This window comes from Psammomys obesus, unplaced genomic scaffold, assembly GCF_907164565.1.
Source record: "Psammomys obesus unplaced genomic scaffold, mPsaObe1.curated_primary_1811, whole genome shotgun sequence".
NCBI classification, from domain to species: Eukaryota; Metazoa; Chordata; class Mammalia; order Rodentia; family Muridae; genus Psammomys; species Psammomys obesus.
Genome location: NW_026593678.1, coordinates 1 through 13,791, shown reverse-complemented (window position 1 = coordinate 13,791; position 13,791 = coordinate 1). Strand labels below are relative to the sequence as shown.

The following is a 13,791-nucleotide window of genomic DNA, read 5'->3' as shown; positions in this document are numbered from 1 at the left end:
GATGCTGAGCACAGAGAAGTTGAACAACTTGTGGAAGATCACACAGTTGGTATGAAGCAGAGCCAGAACCCAAGCTATACACGCTGGTTTTAGAGTTTGTAGTCTTAACTGCTTCAAACAACCATGATTGGGAAATCAAACGGTTAGAACTTTACATCACTACAATTTCATATGATTAAGAACAAATAAACAAAAGCAGGAACAGGGTCACATAATATATAGGCCTAGAACTCACGATGTAGACCAAGCTGGCTTCAAACTCACAAAAATCTACTTACCTTTGCCTCCCAAGTACTGGAATTAAAAGCATGCACTAGTATGCCCTGGTTTTCCACAATTCTCTTAAATCATTTCAACGATGAACTAATTAATTAAGTAGTAGGCTATTCTAGAGTCTGATTTTACAACAGGATATTATTATCAAGGTGTTATCAAAATCAACTACCTAGTGTTTCACATATAGTCATTCCAAACTAATGAAATAAAAATCATGAACTTAGCAAACTGTGTTCACCAAAAGGGTAGATATATTTTCAAAAGAATTCAGCTAGGCCAGGAGCTGTGGCCATCACACATACAGTTCTTCAAAGACCTTTTTGAAGTGAGACTTGGCCCTATAGAGTCTCAGACAAAAGATGATTCTTGGTCTGCCCATGCTAAATAATTTCAGCTGTTCTAACATCTAAAAGTGGCATGGAAGTCAGGGGTGGTGGGGGACACTTTTCCATAATCAGAACTTTGTGTCTTTTATACTCACAAACTCAAAGGCAGAATCTCAGAAAGATCTACTTAGCAATACAATTAAAACTGTGTTCCTTCAGAAGTTCTGTTTTCCAAGATTAACTGAAATAAATGGTAACAGAGAGGGATACAAAGAGCCTGTCTCAGTGGGTGATTTGTATATGAACATAGAAAAGATAAGTGGGTGAGCTTTGAGATCCAACAGTTAATTATCTCAAGTATTCTTAAACAGACGGGACAGCTGAGAGTGTTTTTCCCTGGGAGAGCTCATGCTTAGCACACTGGATTCAACCTTAGCAAGACAACAATAAGAAAGGACACTCCATGTCTATACCTCTGGAACCATCAGGGGAAACTAGACATTTGCATCAGTGTTTACTATATTGTCACTGTGGTGAAAAATGAACAGCCATCATGGTTACTTTGCTATATGGTCACCCTTCCTGTTTGGAGGGTTAGATGATGCTTTGAGTGAACATGTTTTATGTGTTCCTGGGAAATGGCTGAAAGTAAAGATCCTGGACTTCTGAAAAGGCTAAGATCAAACTAGATTTTGAAGTCTAGTGTTTATGATTTAAAAAAATATTCTTTCAAATCAGTTTCTTCTCTAACATGGACATTAAGAAAGAAAGGAAGGAAGGAAGGAAGGAAGGAAGGAAGGAAGGAAGGAAGGAAGGGAGGAAGAAAGAAAGAAAAACAAGAAAGAAAGAAAGAAAGAAAGAAAGAAAGAAAGAAAGAAAGAAAGGAAAAGAGGAAGTCCTTATCAAGCAGTTTTCATGAATGCTGTGGTCTCTATTCATGTCTATGTTTTACATATATGTTGATATATCACACCTTGGATTTTATATATAATTTTAGTTTTTAGTTACTTATTTTAATTTTATGTGCATAAGTATTTGCTTGCATTATTCATGTGTACCATGTGTGTACTGGGTGCCCACAGAGTTCAGAAAAGGATACCAGATCTCTGGACCTGGGTTTACAGATGGTTGTAAGCCACCATGTTGGTGCTGAGGACTAAACTCAGGTCCTTTGCACGAGTACTAACTGCTCTTAGCCAGTGTGCCATCTCCCTGTCCTGACATGTATGTTTTGATAGCTATTTTGTAACACAACAAATTCATCATGTGGCTTCAATTTTCAGGACAACCACATTTAAACACCTTATTTTCATGTTTCCTTTCTACTTCCACAAACTAATCCTTCAATAGGGAAGCCTTGAGAGAGTCTCCGCTACAGAAATAAGACTAAAGTACTTGTCATGGACCCCAGACACTCAGTCTGGATAGCCAGTGAAAGATAATGATGGTTTTGATTTGCAAACACATAGCTCTGGTGTTTCACATGCCAGTGGGTAGATACATACTTCCGTACAGTATCTTATTTTGACGAGGCCTAAGCACAGTGATACTCAGAAGTTAAAACAATAGATAGCAATATAATTATAGTGATAGATTAATCATAAACAGGAGTTTCCTTTCTTGGGCCAGGACAGCTTCTCTTTGGCTCAATTCTATGAATTTTGGTCACCCGTCCATTCTGCTTATCTATCTCTGCCTCTCTTCTGTCTCCTTTGTCTTAAGATTTATGTAATATCCCAATTGTAGACTACAATACACATTTGAAATTTCAGTTTCTTTGGCCAACACACAGCCATAGGACCTACCAAGTGTTCGATAATATTATTTCATTTCTGCCTGCATACCAGAGATTTTTCAGCAATTAAGAAACTGTTTTCTTCTGTGTTTCAAGTAAGCCACTTGAATACATTTCTTACCTGGCTCAGAATACGGCCACATTTTATTCCTATGTTTTCCACTAAATCAAAAATTGGAAAATTCCAGGTGTTTAACTGATCCATAATCGAGTCCAGGTTATCCATGACCAGAGGCTCTGGGGCAAGAATTGGTTTGTCCTGTAATGGAGATGAAGACACGTGAACCACATGTAGCTTTTTTATTTAAAAATCACTTCGGTAAATTCAATAAACATCTATATCTCTCTGAAATGAGTCCATCCATCTTAAAGTCAGTAAACAAACAAACAAAACAAAATAGGAAGAAGACATGAGCCCAGAGGGAAGAGGCCAGCACTGGATGTAGCTGAGACAGAGTTTTATGGAGTCTGGTGCCTGCTTGACCATCTTTCATATACAATCCTGCCTGACACAGATGCTTTTCCCAGTGTTACTTTCACTACTTTTGCATCAATTGAAGACTGAAGAACTTCAGAAAACTCTGATGTTATTTCTAAATTTCCTTCTTTCTATACTTCAGCAAATGTATCTGAGATGTGGGACTTGGCTTACGTTGGATCTTGACAGAAACGCATGAAGAGGATGTAGGCTCCCCCCCTCCACTTTACTTCTATCTAATACATTCAATATCAGCATTATTCCTGAAGAATGACAGCTGCCACATCTTTGAGGAATGTAATTTCATGGTTGTGACCTGCTCTCCCCTAAACAACTTGCTCTGTATTAATGCAAGGACATTCAGTATACAACATGTCCTAAATTATGATACTTGTATCTTCTCACTACTACAAATATTTTAAAAATTAAGCAAAATGAAGATAAGAAAACGTTAAAAAATATTTTTACCTGAAAAACTGCTATAATGTGCAAGTCGCAGAAACATAAAGAAAAAGAGTAACAGCAGCAGCTTATGATTTCAGGCAGGTCAACCACTCTGTCCCTGGCAGCTGCCTTAACCTCACTCAGACGTGAACCAGTGACTGTCTCTACACCAGATAAGTCACCACTACATTAGAATCAGTAAGAACCTGATCTAATATAACAAAAACCAAACTAAAACAAAAAACCCAAATACTGCTTCATGTTCTATTCAAGAGGATATTAAAAATAAAACAGAAGCTGCCCTAAGAAAATCAGCTAATCAATCAACCTTTCTAAACTATTAGTTTAAAATTATATTACCATTTAGTATTATTAGTTTTTAAATTTTTCATTAAACTTATGCATAGTTTTTTTGTTTCATTGTTTGTACTCATGGACTGGAGAGATGGCTCAGCAGGAAAGAGCTTGCCATGCAAGCATGGCAGCCTCAGTTTGATCCACACAGTGTACTTTAAAAAAATAAGTGTGATTGAATGTGGACACATGTAATTTCAAAGCTGGGGACATATTTAAAGGCGGGTTCCTAGGACTCACTGGCCAACCATCCAAGCCTGCATATGGAGCTCCAAATCAGTGAGAGAACTTGTCTCAAAATAAATTAGATGGAACTTGAATTAAAACACTGGCAGTTGTCTTTTGGCCTTCATTCTCATGTGTGCTCACCTGCATGTACATATGCAAGCACAAGCATGAACACACACACACACACACACACACACACACACACACACACACACACTTTGATTACCAAACAAAAGTATCACAAAGAAAACAGTATATCCAAAGGTTATACACATGTGGTTTCAAACAGATGCGGCTATAAGCCTAAAGCAGCAGAATATATCCCTAAGTCAGTCTCTGCAACTGAAGCAAGTTCTGATGGAAATGAATGAGTTTAGTGATATGGGGCTACCAGGAAGATCATGGCCTGGGAAGTATAGGCGCCACAAGCCGATGCTTTCCTCAGTGGTTCTCTCTGGCACTCAGCCTCCTCTTCATTCTGTAAAATGTCACTGCTGTCACTGTTGTTGTTGGTCTCATAATCAGAGGTAACTTGAGAAGTGTCATCTGCAAGTGAAAGAGAAAAACCTATTATTAGAGACCTATGATGGGAGGGGACACAAGGAAGTAAGCCCCTTGAAACACATCACTGTATGATGAAATATGTAAGGAGAGTGTGCCTTCATGGATCTATACATCAAGAACATCATGGAGACCAGATGAGGGTGTTAGATTCCTTGGAACTGGAGTTAGAGGCAACTAGTAAGCCACCCAACATGGGTGCTGGGAACAGAGCTCAGGTTTTCTGGGAGAGCAGTGCATATTCCTACCCTCTGTGCAATCTCTCCGGCCCCCAAACACATTTCAAAACCCAACAGATGGGAAGTAAGATGTGTGATTTATGTGACATTCAGTGGTTCTGATGATTACTTTTGGATCAGTTATTTGCATTAATTCTATGTTTACATTTTTTCCTCACTTCTTTCACTCTTTTTTCCCTTTTTCTTTTTTCTTTCTCTTTCCTTCCTTCCTTCCTTTCTTCCTCTTCCCTCTCTCTCCCTCCCTCCGTCCTCCTTCTCTTTCTTCTCCTCCTCTTCCTCCTCCTTTTTTCTTCTTCCTCTGAACGGGAATCAATCTAGGGCTTTGCTCATGCTATCAAGAACTCTACCACTGAGCTATATTCCCTAGCTGGAATTTTGATTTCGTCTATTCTTCCACTGCATTAAGTCCGGAAACAGTTGACTAACCACTAATTATGGACAGATGGGATAGAAATAATTATGTTGACGTACTCAGGAATGAGTGGTCTGCAGAGCATGAAGCAATGGCTTATGCCCATGTGTGGATAGAAATTATGTGTATAGCCCAGCTAATTGGGAGTTTGGGCTTCTTCCTTCTTTTGTCTCCTGCATTATCTCTGCCTGAAGTCGGTAATCAATTGTTAGATAAAAACCCAACCAGAAAATAACAAGTGTCTAAAAAATATGCTTCCAAGCAATCATCAGGAAGAATGAAATATCTGTAACATTATCTCAGGATGCTCTCTCTCTCTCTCTCTCTCTCTTTCTGTCTTTCTAATATAGTTGCTTGTAGAGTAAAATTAGGGACAAAGAACGGCATAAAGCCACAACTAATGAGATGCAGTTCCTGATCTGTGGAGAAGGACAACACTGCAGTGCAGGACCATGGCACTATGAGAGCCCTTGAAGGTACCTGACCTGTTCCCCTCACTCTATCAGCCCTGGAAGACTTGGAGGAGCACCCCAAGTCTTCAAAAGGCTACACAATGGCCACACTAATAATTTTCCTTTGTCTTTTCCTTGCCCTTTGTATATTCCTACTCAATAGTCTCATAGGAAAATTATGTCTGCAAATTTGTTTGAGAGTATCACTAAGAAATGTTTACAAGGACACATAATTATTTCTGGTGGTAGCATGACCTTAAACTCTATGTTTCAGAGGTGCTTTGTTATCTACCATGTATAAAAGCAAGCCCACAGAGCTGTGCCAACAAAAATAATTAAGACAGTAACAGTCACAAGCAGTAGCCGCTTACAGTGAGCCCCATACTCCAATGAGAAATAAATGCTTCAATATATATTTAATCTTATTTAATCTTTGTGGTGATCTTATGTGTTGGGTACTATTGTTACTCTGCAATTTTGCAACTAAAGAAACTAAGATGCAAAAATGTAGCCAATCCATGAGTAGGGAACAGAAGGAGAGGTAATCAGGCTACAATACATTTGCTTTTAACTTCGAGATCCTGCCTCAAGACAAAACTGTGTTAGCATGAACAGTGCTACAATGAGGGAGGGTCATATCTTAGTGTCAGGGTTGGTGATCTCACTAGCACATGCTAGTCCAAGTAGCCCTTTAATGGACAAGGCATCAAGATGAACCACCATTTATATACAGTGTAACATGTAACATACATTGCTCTACATTACACAAAGGGGCCTCTGACTTTTAAAATAATATACATTTGTATGCAAAGTCCAGAAACTTGGGAGAGTCCCACATCAAAACTGTGCAATGAGTTAAATTTAGATAGTGGCTTCAGGATGAATTTTATTTCCTTGTTTGTGTTTTAAATTTACATATTTGGGGCTGGAGAGATGGCACAGTGGCTAAGAGTATATTTTCTGCTCTTGTAGAGGAAGTTCACCTCTCAGCACCCCTATCCAGTGGCTCACAGTCATGTATAATTCTAGCTCCAGGGGTCTGATGCCCAACTCTGACCTCCATGAGTACTATACCCACATGCATAAACCTACACTATCACACACACACACACACACACACACACACACACACACAATTAAAAACTTTAGAAAGTTAAAATTTGCAAATTAAAAAAAAAAAAAAACAAGCCCAAAATTCATATGGGCTTTTTGGTCCAGAGGAAAATATAAAATAAAATAACTTGAATTTCTAGCAACAGAATCCAAACTAGTGCGTTACCTGTTCTGTTTGGTTTCTGAATGGCTGGACCACTTGTCTCTGAGGATCCATCTGCAGGATTCCCTTGTGAATAAGGTCTGCCACAGCTGGGAAATATTGGGAAAGCCATCAGTACCTCTATGTTTTAAAACACTTTTTAGCACATAGTACCTTCATAAACATCAACCATTCCCTTCCCTGGTCTTTGCTGGCTGTAACCAAAGCCCTGAAAAACACACTTCAGAAAGGAAAGATGCATGTTGGCTCATGGTTTAAGGGATATCATTCTATAGTCAGCATTTCCACTGACCATGGAATAACAGCACTGAGACAATCTATCAGGGCAGTGACAGGGCAGTGACAGAGAGCTCTGGAGAGATGGGGGATAGGAAACACCCTCAGCGGCCCAATATTAGGAACCTAATTCCTCCAATGAGTCTCCTATACCATGTTTGTAACCTTTCCCAACAATGTGTCAATCATAACTGTATCAGTAGATCCATCCATTGGTTAAGTCAGGACACTCTAGATCTAGCTATTTTCCAGGATCCTCCATGTTTCATACTGAAATCACAACTATAATAAAAATATCATAAATAATTGATCAGGAAAAGAGCTTTAAACTTCATCTGACCCTCCTCCTCCAGCTGCTGAAGTTGTTATATTATTTGAGAAAATACTGAAATAACCACCATTTATCTGTGAGGAGGATCTGAAGGTCCTGGTACATGTTTGGCTATGAATATTTTCCCCAATGGGATAACTTTAGAGACTCGTTCCTTTATTTCTTGAAGTTAGGATATTCAATTTCTGAATAAATTTTTAATAAAAGAAAACAAAAGTTAAAACAGAATGACAGCACATTAATTTTATTTTATTTTATTGGCCAAAATAAATGTTTTATTTACCATAGTTTTCTCAGTCATCCTTTAAGGTCTTAAGAAAATGAACAAAGGAGAGAGACATTTGGAAAAAAAGTGTGATTATACACACTCTGCTTGAGAGAAAAAAAAATGAATCAACATGATCTGTGGACAACCAAGAAGATAGAAGGGTTTGGAAAAGTGTATAGCTCCCCCTCACAGAGGTAGGTAGAAGACAAAGACCTTTTTGTTCTATTTTCACAACAACTTGACTGTTTTACAGTCAAAAGTTAATCCCACAAAAACCTACTGAGTTCCCAAACTGGCCCCTCCTTTTTACCTTGTTTAACTACTTCATAATTAGATTTTAATATCCTAATTTGTGGCTGGGCTCTTTTCTTCTGCATAATATAAAAGATCTCAGAAGAGAAATTTTTGATCTTATGGTTACTTAAGTACAAGATTAGCCAGCATAAAAAGCAAAACAACAACAAAAAAAAAAACACAGTTCAATATCTAATGATGACTACGTAAATGTCTCATTCTTTTCTCAACTGTACATACAGTAAAACCGTACATGACAGTATACTGTCCTACTAAGTAAATTTAGTTTTCCACCCTGAAATACAGAAAAGTATTATATGGGACTTATTTCTAATGAGGAATAGCCATCATTTTGCCTTAGGGAATCAAAAGAAAAGGAAAGAACTAAAAAAAATTAAAAAAAAGTTTATGAAAATTTATAAAATTCTTACATAAAATTCGGTGGGAAATAGTAAGAGCTGGAGGGGATGGGAACTCCACAAGCAGAGCAACAGAACAAGATAATTTGAACACAGGGAACTTCCCAGAGACTCATACTCCAACCAAGGACTATTCGTGGAGATAACCTAGAACTCCTGCACAGATGTAGCCCATGGCAGTTCAGTGTCCAAGTAGGTTACACAGTAATGGGAAGAATTATGCCTCTGACATAATCTGATTGGCCTGCTCTTTGATCACCTCCCCCTGAGGGGCGCAGCCTTACCAGGCTACAGTAGAGGACAATGCAGCCACTTTTGATGAGAACTGATAGACTAAGATCAGAAAGGAGAGGAGAACCTCCCCTATCAGTGGACTTGGGGAGTGGCATGCATGCAGAAAGGGGAGAGAGGGTGGGATCGGGAGGGGAGGAGGGAGGGGCTTATGGGGGGATACAAAATGAAGAAAGTGTAATTAATAAAAAATTTAAAAAAATTTATAAAATTCATGCAAACTTATCATACATGAAAGCTGAGAGAAGGAAGGCTTATTAGTGTGCAGACTTTCCATTGCCTGATAATACCTAAAATGACTGTGTAAGTTACTAGTTCAAATAGAACAGCTCCTGTCCAAAGAGACAGAGAGAGGGAAAAAAAGAGGCCAGCTTGTTGCAAAGGCATTACAACAGCCAAGAGACTAGGGTTCAATGCCAAACCCTTCGAGTTCAGCAGGGGAAACCACAATAATTAGTCGTGAGTTTCTGGAGCATTCTGTGACTACATGGGTGGTTGCCTTGAAGGGAATAATAAAACCTGGTTTGGATTATAAATTTATAAAGCCCAAACAAATAAAACACACACTACTGGATTTCTAAACATCACTGAACCAGGAGACAGAGAAATTCTCTCTCTCTCTCTCTCTTTTTTTTTTTTTCTGTACTCCCTTTATGAAAACCCTGCCACATTCTTCCTCTTAAAACAACCAGAATAATCTTGGAGGAGCAAACGTGGACAAGCAGTAGACCTTTCCTGAACACCTCTAGCTTTTCTTTAAGATGATTATTTCTCACCAGTCTTGAGGGAGGGAGGAGGAGCCTCTTGGAAAAGCCAGAAGCAGATGTTCTTAACCCAAATTACTCTGCTGGGTTTTTATCCTGGCTTAGGGTGCTGAACAAAGAACAATGCTCCCCTCAGCAAGTCTGCCTAATGTCAGATGCTTGAACAATTACAGGGTGTTAACCTACGGGAATTGGCTCTGGGGTCCAGAGAACTTGACATAAAACAGACCAAGAGCTCCCTGAGCCTTTGGTCCAGTGAGCGTGATGGAGAATGTCTCTTAGACCTTTGACAGCACAACAGCACTGGGAAGACGGTTGTGATGGGTGAAGATCCCACACAAGTCATTTTACTTAAAAAGCTGACTTGGGGAGAGCTTGGGTACTAGATTACCATTTTACTCTGGGCTTTGTCTAACAAGCAACACTGGGTATTTTTCTCAGTTAAAACTAGTACTAGAGAGAAAGGAAGTAAAAATAAATGATAAAATCAATGGCGTTTGTTTATCTTAAGGCAGTAAAGTTTGGACGAGGGGCCATCCCAGGTGTTATGTGTTCAAGTCTTGTTCAATACTCCATGGTGCTGCGTGGAGGTGGGGACATCCCGTAAGAGGTGGGTCCTGTGGAAAAGGAGGTAGGGCATGGGGGTAGGGTTAAACGGATCCTGGGACCTGCATCCTCTTCCCTCCCTGTCTTCACTTTCAGTAACAACAAAATGTCTTTGGTTGGACATTCCCTGCTCTGAGATTCTGCTTCAGTACAGCCCCAAAAGCAAGAGGGTCAAGGAATGATTGAATGAATCCTTTGAAGCACTAAGTAAAAGGAACCATTCCTTCTTGGTCTCAGGTATCCTGCCAGAGTGAGGACACAGGGAGCCTGTGAGCTCAGTATCAGCTGTTAGTTGTTAGGACGCTGATAAAATTGACATGAGCAAGCTACATCCTGCTGTTCATTCAAATAGTCATCTTCATAACATTTTGTTTAAGGCATTCACAGGATTGTACTTAAAACACCCGCCTCTTTCCTCCTTAAAAATACTTAATACTAGGGACTGGAGACATGGCTCAGTGGTTAAGAGCACTGCTGCTTTTCCAGAGGTTCCGTGTTTGATTTCTAGCACCCAAATGGTATCTGATGACCACCCGTAACTCCAGTCTCAGCCAGTGTATTACCCTCCCCTAGCCTCCTAGAACACTGCATACACATAAGAAAAATAAACAAATCTTTAAAACCTTTAATATTTTAAGATCAAGTATCTAAAATGAAGATATTACTGCATGGAGGGGACCTAGAACCCCTGCTCAGATATATCTGATTGGCAGCTAAGTCTCCATGTCAGTTGCTGAGTAAAGGGAGCAGGGGCTGCCTGTGTCATGAACTCAATTGCCTGCTCTGTGAGCACTTGCCTCTGGCGATGCGGCCTTGCCAGGCCACAGAGGAAGGGGATCCAGGCAGTCCTGATAAGTCTTGATAAGCTGTGGGCAGATGGCAGAGGAGGGGAACTCTCTTTTTCAGTGGACTAGGGGAAGGGAATAAAAGGGATAGAGGGGAAGAGGGAGGGAGGGTGGAACTGGGAGGAGTTGTGGGAGGGGGCTTCAACTGGGGTATATAATGAATAAATTGTAAAAATATAAAAAATTATTTCAAAAAGATCTTTTTTAATAATCATCTGATAATACTTTGTAATTCAGTTTCTTTTTATTTCCTTCTCCTTTCTTCCTTTTTTCTTTCTTTTCTTCCTTCCTTTTTGAGAAATGGTATCCAGGCTAGCCCTCAAACTCACCATGTAGTTCAAGCTGTCTTTGAATTCATAGTAATCCTCCTGAGTGCTGGGATTACAAACAAGCATGTGCCCATATGTCCAGTTTATAATTATGTTTTATTGTAATGTAAGGATAATCCATTTGCTTAATTTCATTTGGGGAACCATTTGAGTCCAGCCATAATATATTAGGTATAATTAGGACATTTTGAAAGACTTAAAATGAGATATATACATTTCAGGTACAATGCATTAAAATAGTATAAAATAGTCACAGCAGAACAAAAAAAAAAAACCCATTCAAACAAAATAATCAATTATATGAGCTTACTTGGTGCAATATAATACAATATATTTTATTTCAATTTTTAAACTTTCATTTATGAGTATGTGTCTGTGTGTGGGTATGTGTACAAGAATTCAGGTGACTTTGGAACACAGAAGGCGGCATGAGACACCTAAAAGCCAGGGTTACAGGTGGTTGTGAGCCACCTAGTGTGGGTGCTGGGACCCCAAGTAAGGTCCTCTGTAAGAGCAGCAAGCACTCTTAAGCCCTGAGTCGTGTCTCCAGCCCACAAAATAATTCTTTTATCCATTACCCATTACTATACAACCAATTATATAAAGCTAATTATTTTGTACTCTCTTCAATGACCTGTTCAGACTGTATGGAAAATGGGGTTCCTATTTATAGAGCCATGGGGAAAAAGTGAAGCTCCCATGACAGCCTCACACAGGACATCACATTATCCTATACTTTCCTGCTACCATGATAAAGTTCTTACCTGCTACATATGACAGGTGGAGGCAGGATCTGAGGGGACAGGTCAGGGGCACTTTGGGTGTAAGTTAAGACCCTGTGAGATCCGGGGCCTCGCTTGGCAGTTGCTTCAGAGGATTCTGGAAACTGTGCTGAAGTAATGCTGCTGATGGGACTGCTGTCAGGCGATCCTTGAGGAGGTGAGGAGGAAGGCGAGGGAACAGGTGAAATTGTAGCAAGGCCACCTGAAAGAGAATGGGAGTTATGATGTCATTCAACAAATACTCCTGAAGTGAAAACCTGCGACTACCTCCATGACCTTCACCCTTTACGCATATACACAGAGGCCACCAACTACACAGATCTGGTCTTACGTCCATGCTACCATCTGGAGACAAGGCATGTAGCTGCAGTGTCTCCGTGACATAGAAATATGACCAATAAATCATCCGGAAAAATTCCTGGTCATGCTGGCACACCCACCGAAGCCACAGTGGCCTGAAACAACCTCAGGGCAGAATATTATTTCCTTCTCCCATTTTTGTTTCTTTCTTGTCATTCTGACTTGGAAATAACAGGTATTTTCTCATATGTCTGACAAATTTCCAGCTGGAACAAAACTCACTACTTTAAAAAAAAAAAGATATACTTATTTTTTATTTACATGTGTGTGTGTTTGCCTGCCTGAGTTGATGTGCACTGCATGTGTACAGGAGGCCAGAAGATGACACCAGATCCCCTGGAACTGAAGTTCCAGGTGGCTGTGAGATACCATGTGGTTGGTGGGAACCAAACCGAGGTCCTCAGGAAGAGCAGCAAGTGTTCTTAATCACTCAGACATCTCTCCAAGCTCACTATTGCCTTAAAGTCACATCTAGAGCATGACAGCAGGCATGGGATGCTTATAATATGCAAGTGAAAATGATGTGTTGGGAGAGGTGATTAGCCTTCCTAATGGTTCATACTTTCGGTGAAATGTATATTTGTATGTAAAAAATGCCCTCTGAGGAAAGCAAGTTTGAAGAGAACATTGAAGCATGTAATACATTCAGCACAAACCACACAGTAGGCCTAAAGTTTAAACTTCAAAATTGGGTGCTTGGGCCAGACTCCCCCAGTATTCACATTTCCACCACAGCTTGAGGCCTGCCTAGGGTACTGGCTTGGATTTCTAAAGCTCTCACTCTGTAAGTTCAGGCTAATGTCTCTTGAAGCTACAGTCTCCCAATTACAGAGAGGGCAGAGTGCAAGTAAAGTTGGGAGGAAATAAAAAAGAGATGAATGACTTCGAGTCATCCACAGGTCTCTGCTCATCTTCTCTGAGGGGAAACTGGTAGTCCTGGATGTCACATCCTCAGCTGGTGTGTGTAGCTAACTGGCAGCGGTTCAAGGCAGCCTTGTGTCCAAAACTCAGTTCCTTCAAAAGGTTTACTGTTCCCAGTCCAGCATTTCCTGCTCTGTGGAGTAGAAGATCATAGCTTGTACGAGAGTTCCCTTGGTGTCTGTTTTATAACTTCGTTGGCACCATGTTTCTTCTGTGTAGGGACAGAATGGTGGACAACCTCCCTCCTAGGCCCCTGCAGCATATTTCTGTGTTTTTCTCTAAGCAACAGATCAACCCCTCATCTTTGTCCTTAACAAACGAGCTCACCGCAATCCAGTGATGCTAAACAGTTTTCAGGGTTACAAGTACAAGTGAGAGTGTGAACACGGGAGAGAGGGTTGACACCTGGCAAAGAGCGAGCTCCAGCATAGCCTGGTCTGCAGAGTGAGCTCCAGCATAGCCTG

At 40.1% G+C, this 13,791-nt stretch overlaps 1 protein-coding gene across 1 annotated transcript; it reads right to left on the bottom strand.

The window, feature by feature from the left end:
- Positions 1–2,518: 2,518 nt before the first annotated feature.
- LOC129684194 (cGMP-inhibited 3',5'-cyclic phosphodiesterase 3A-like) lies at positions 2,519–12,248 on the bottom strand (the record flags this gene model as incomplete). Its single annotated transcript, XM_055617267.1, has 4 exons — positions 2,519–2,656; positions 4,293–4,447; positions 6,845–6,930; positions 12,029–12,248. Coding segments are annotated over 4 exons (599 nt in total), but the record flags the coding sequence as incomplete, so codon positions are not given.
- Between the last annotated feature and the right edge of the window lie 1,543 nt (positions 12,249–13,791).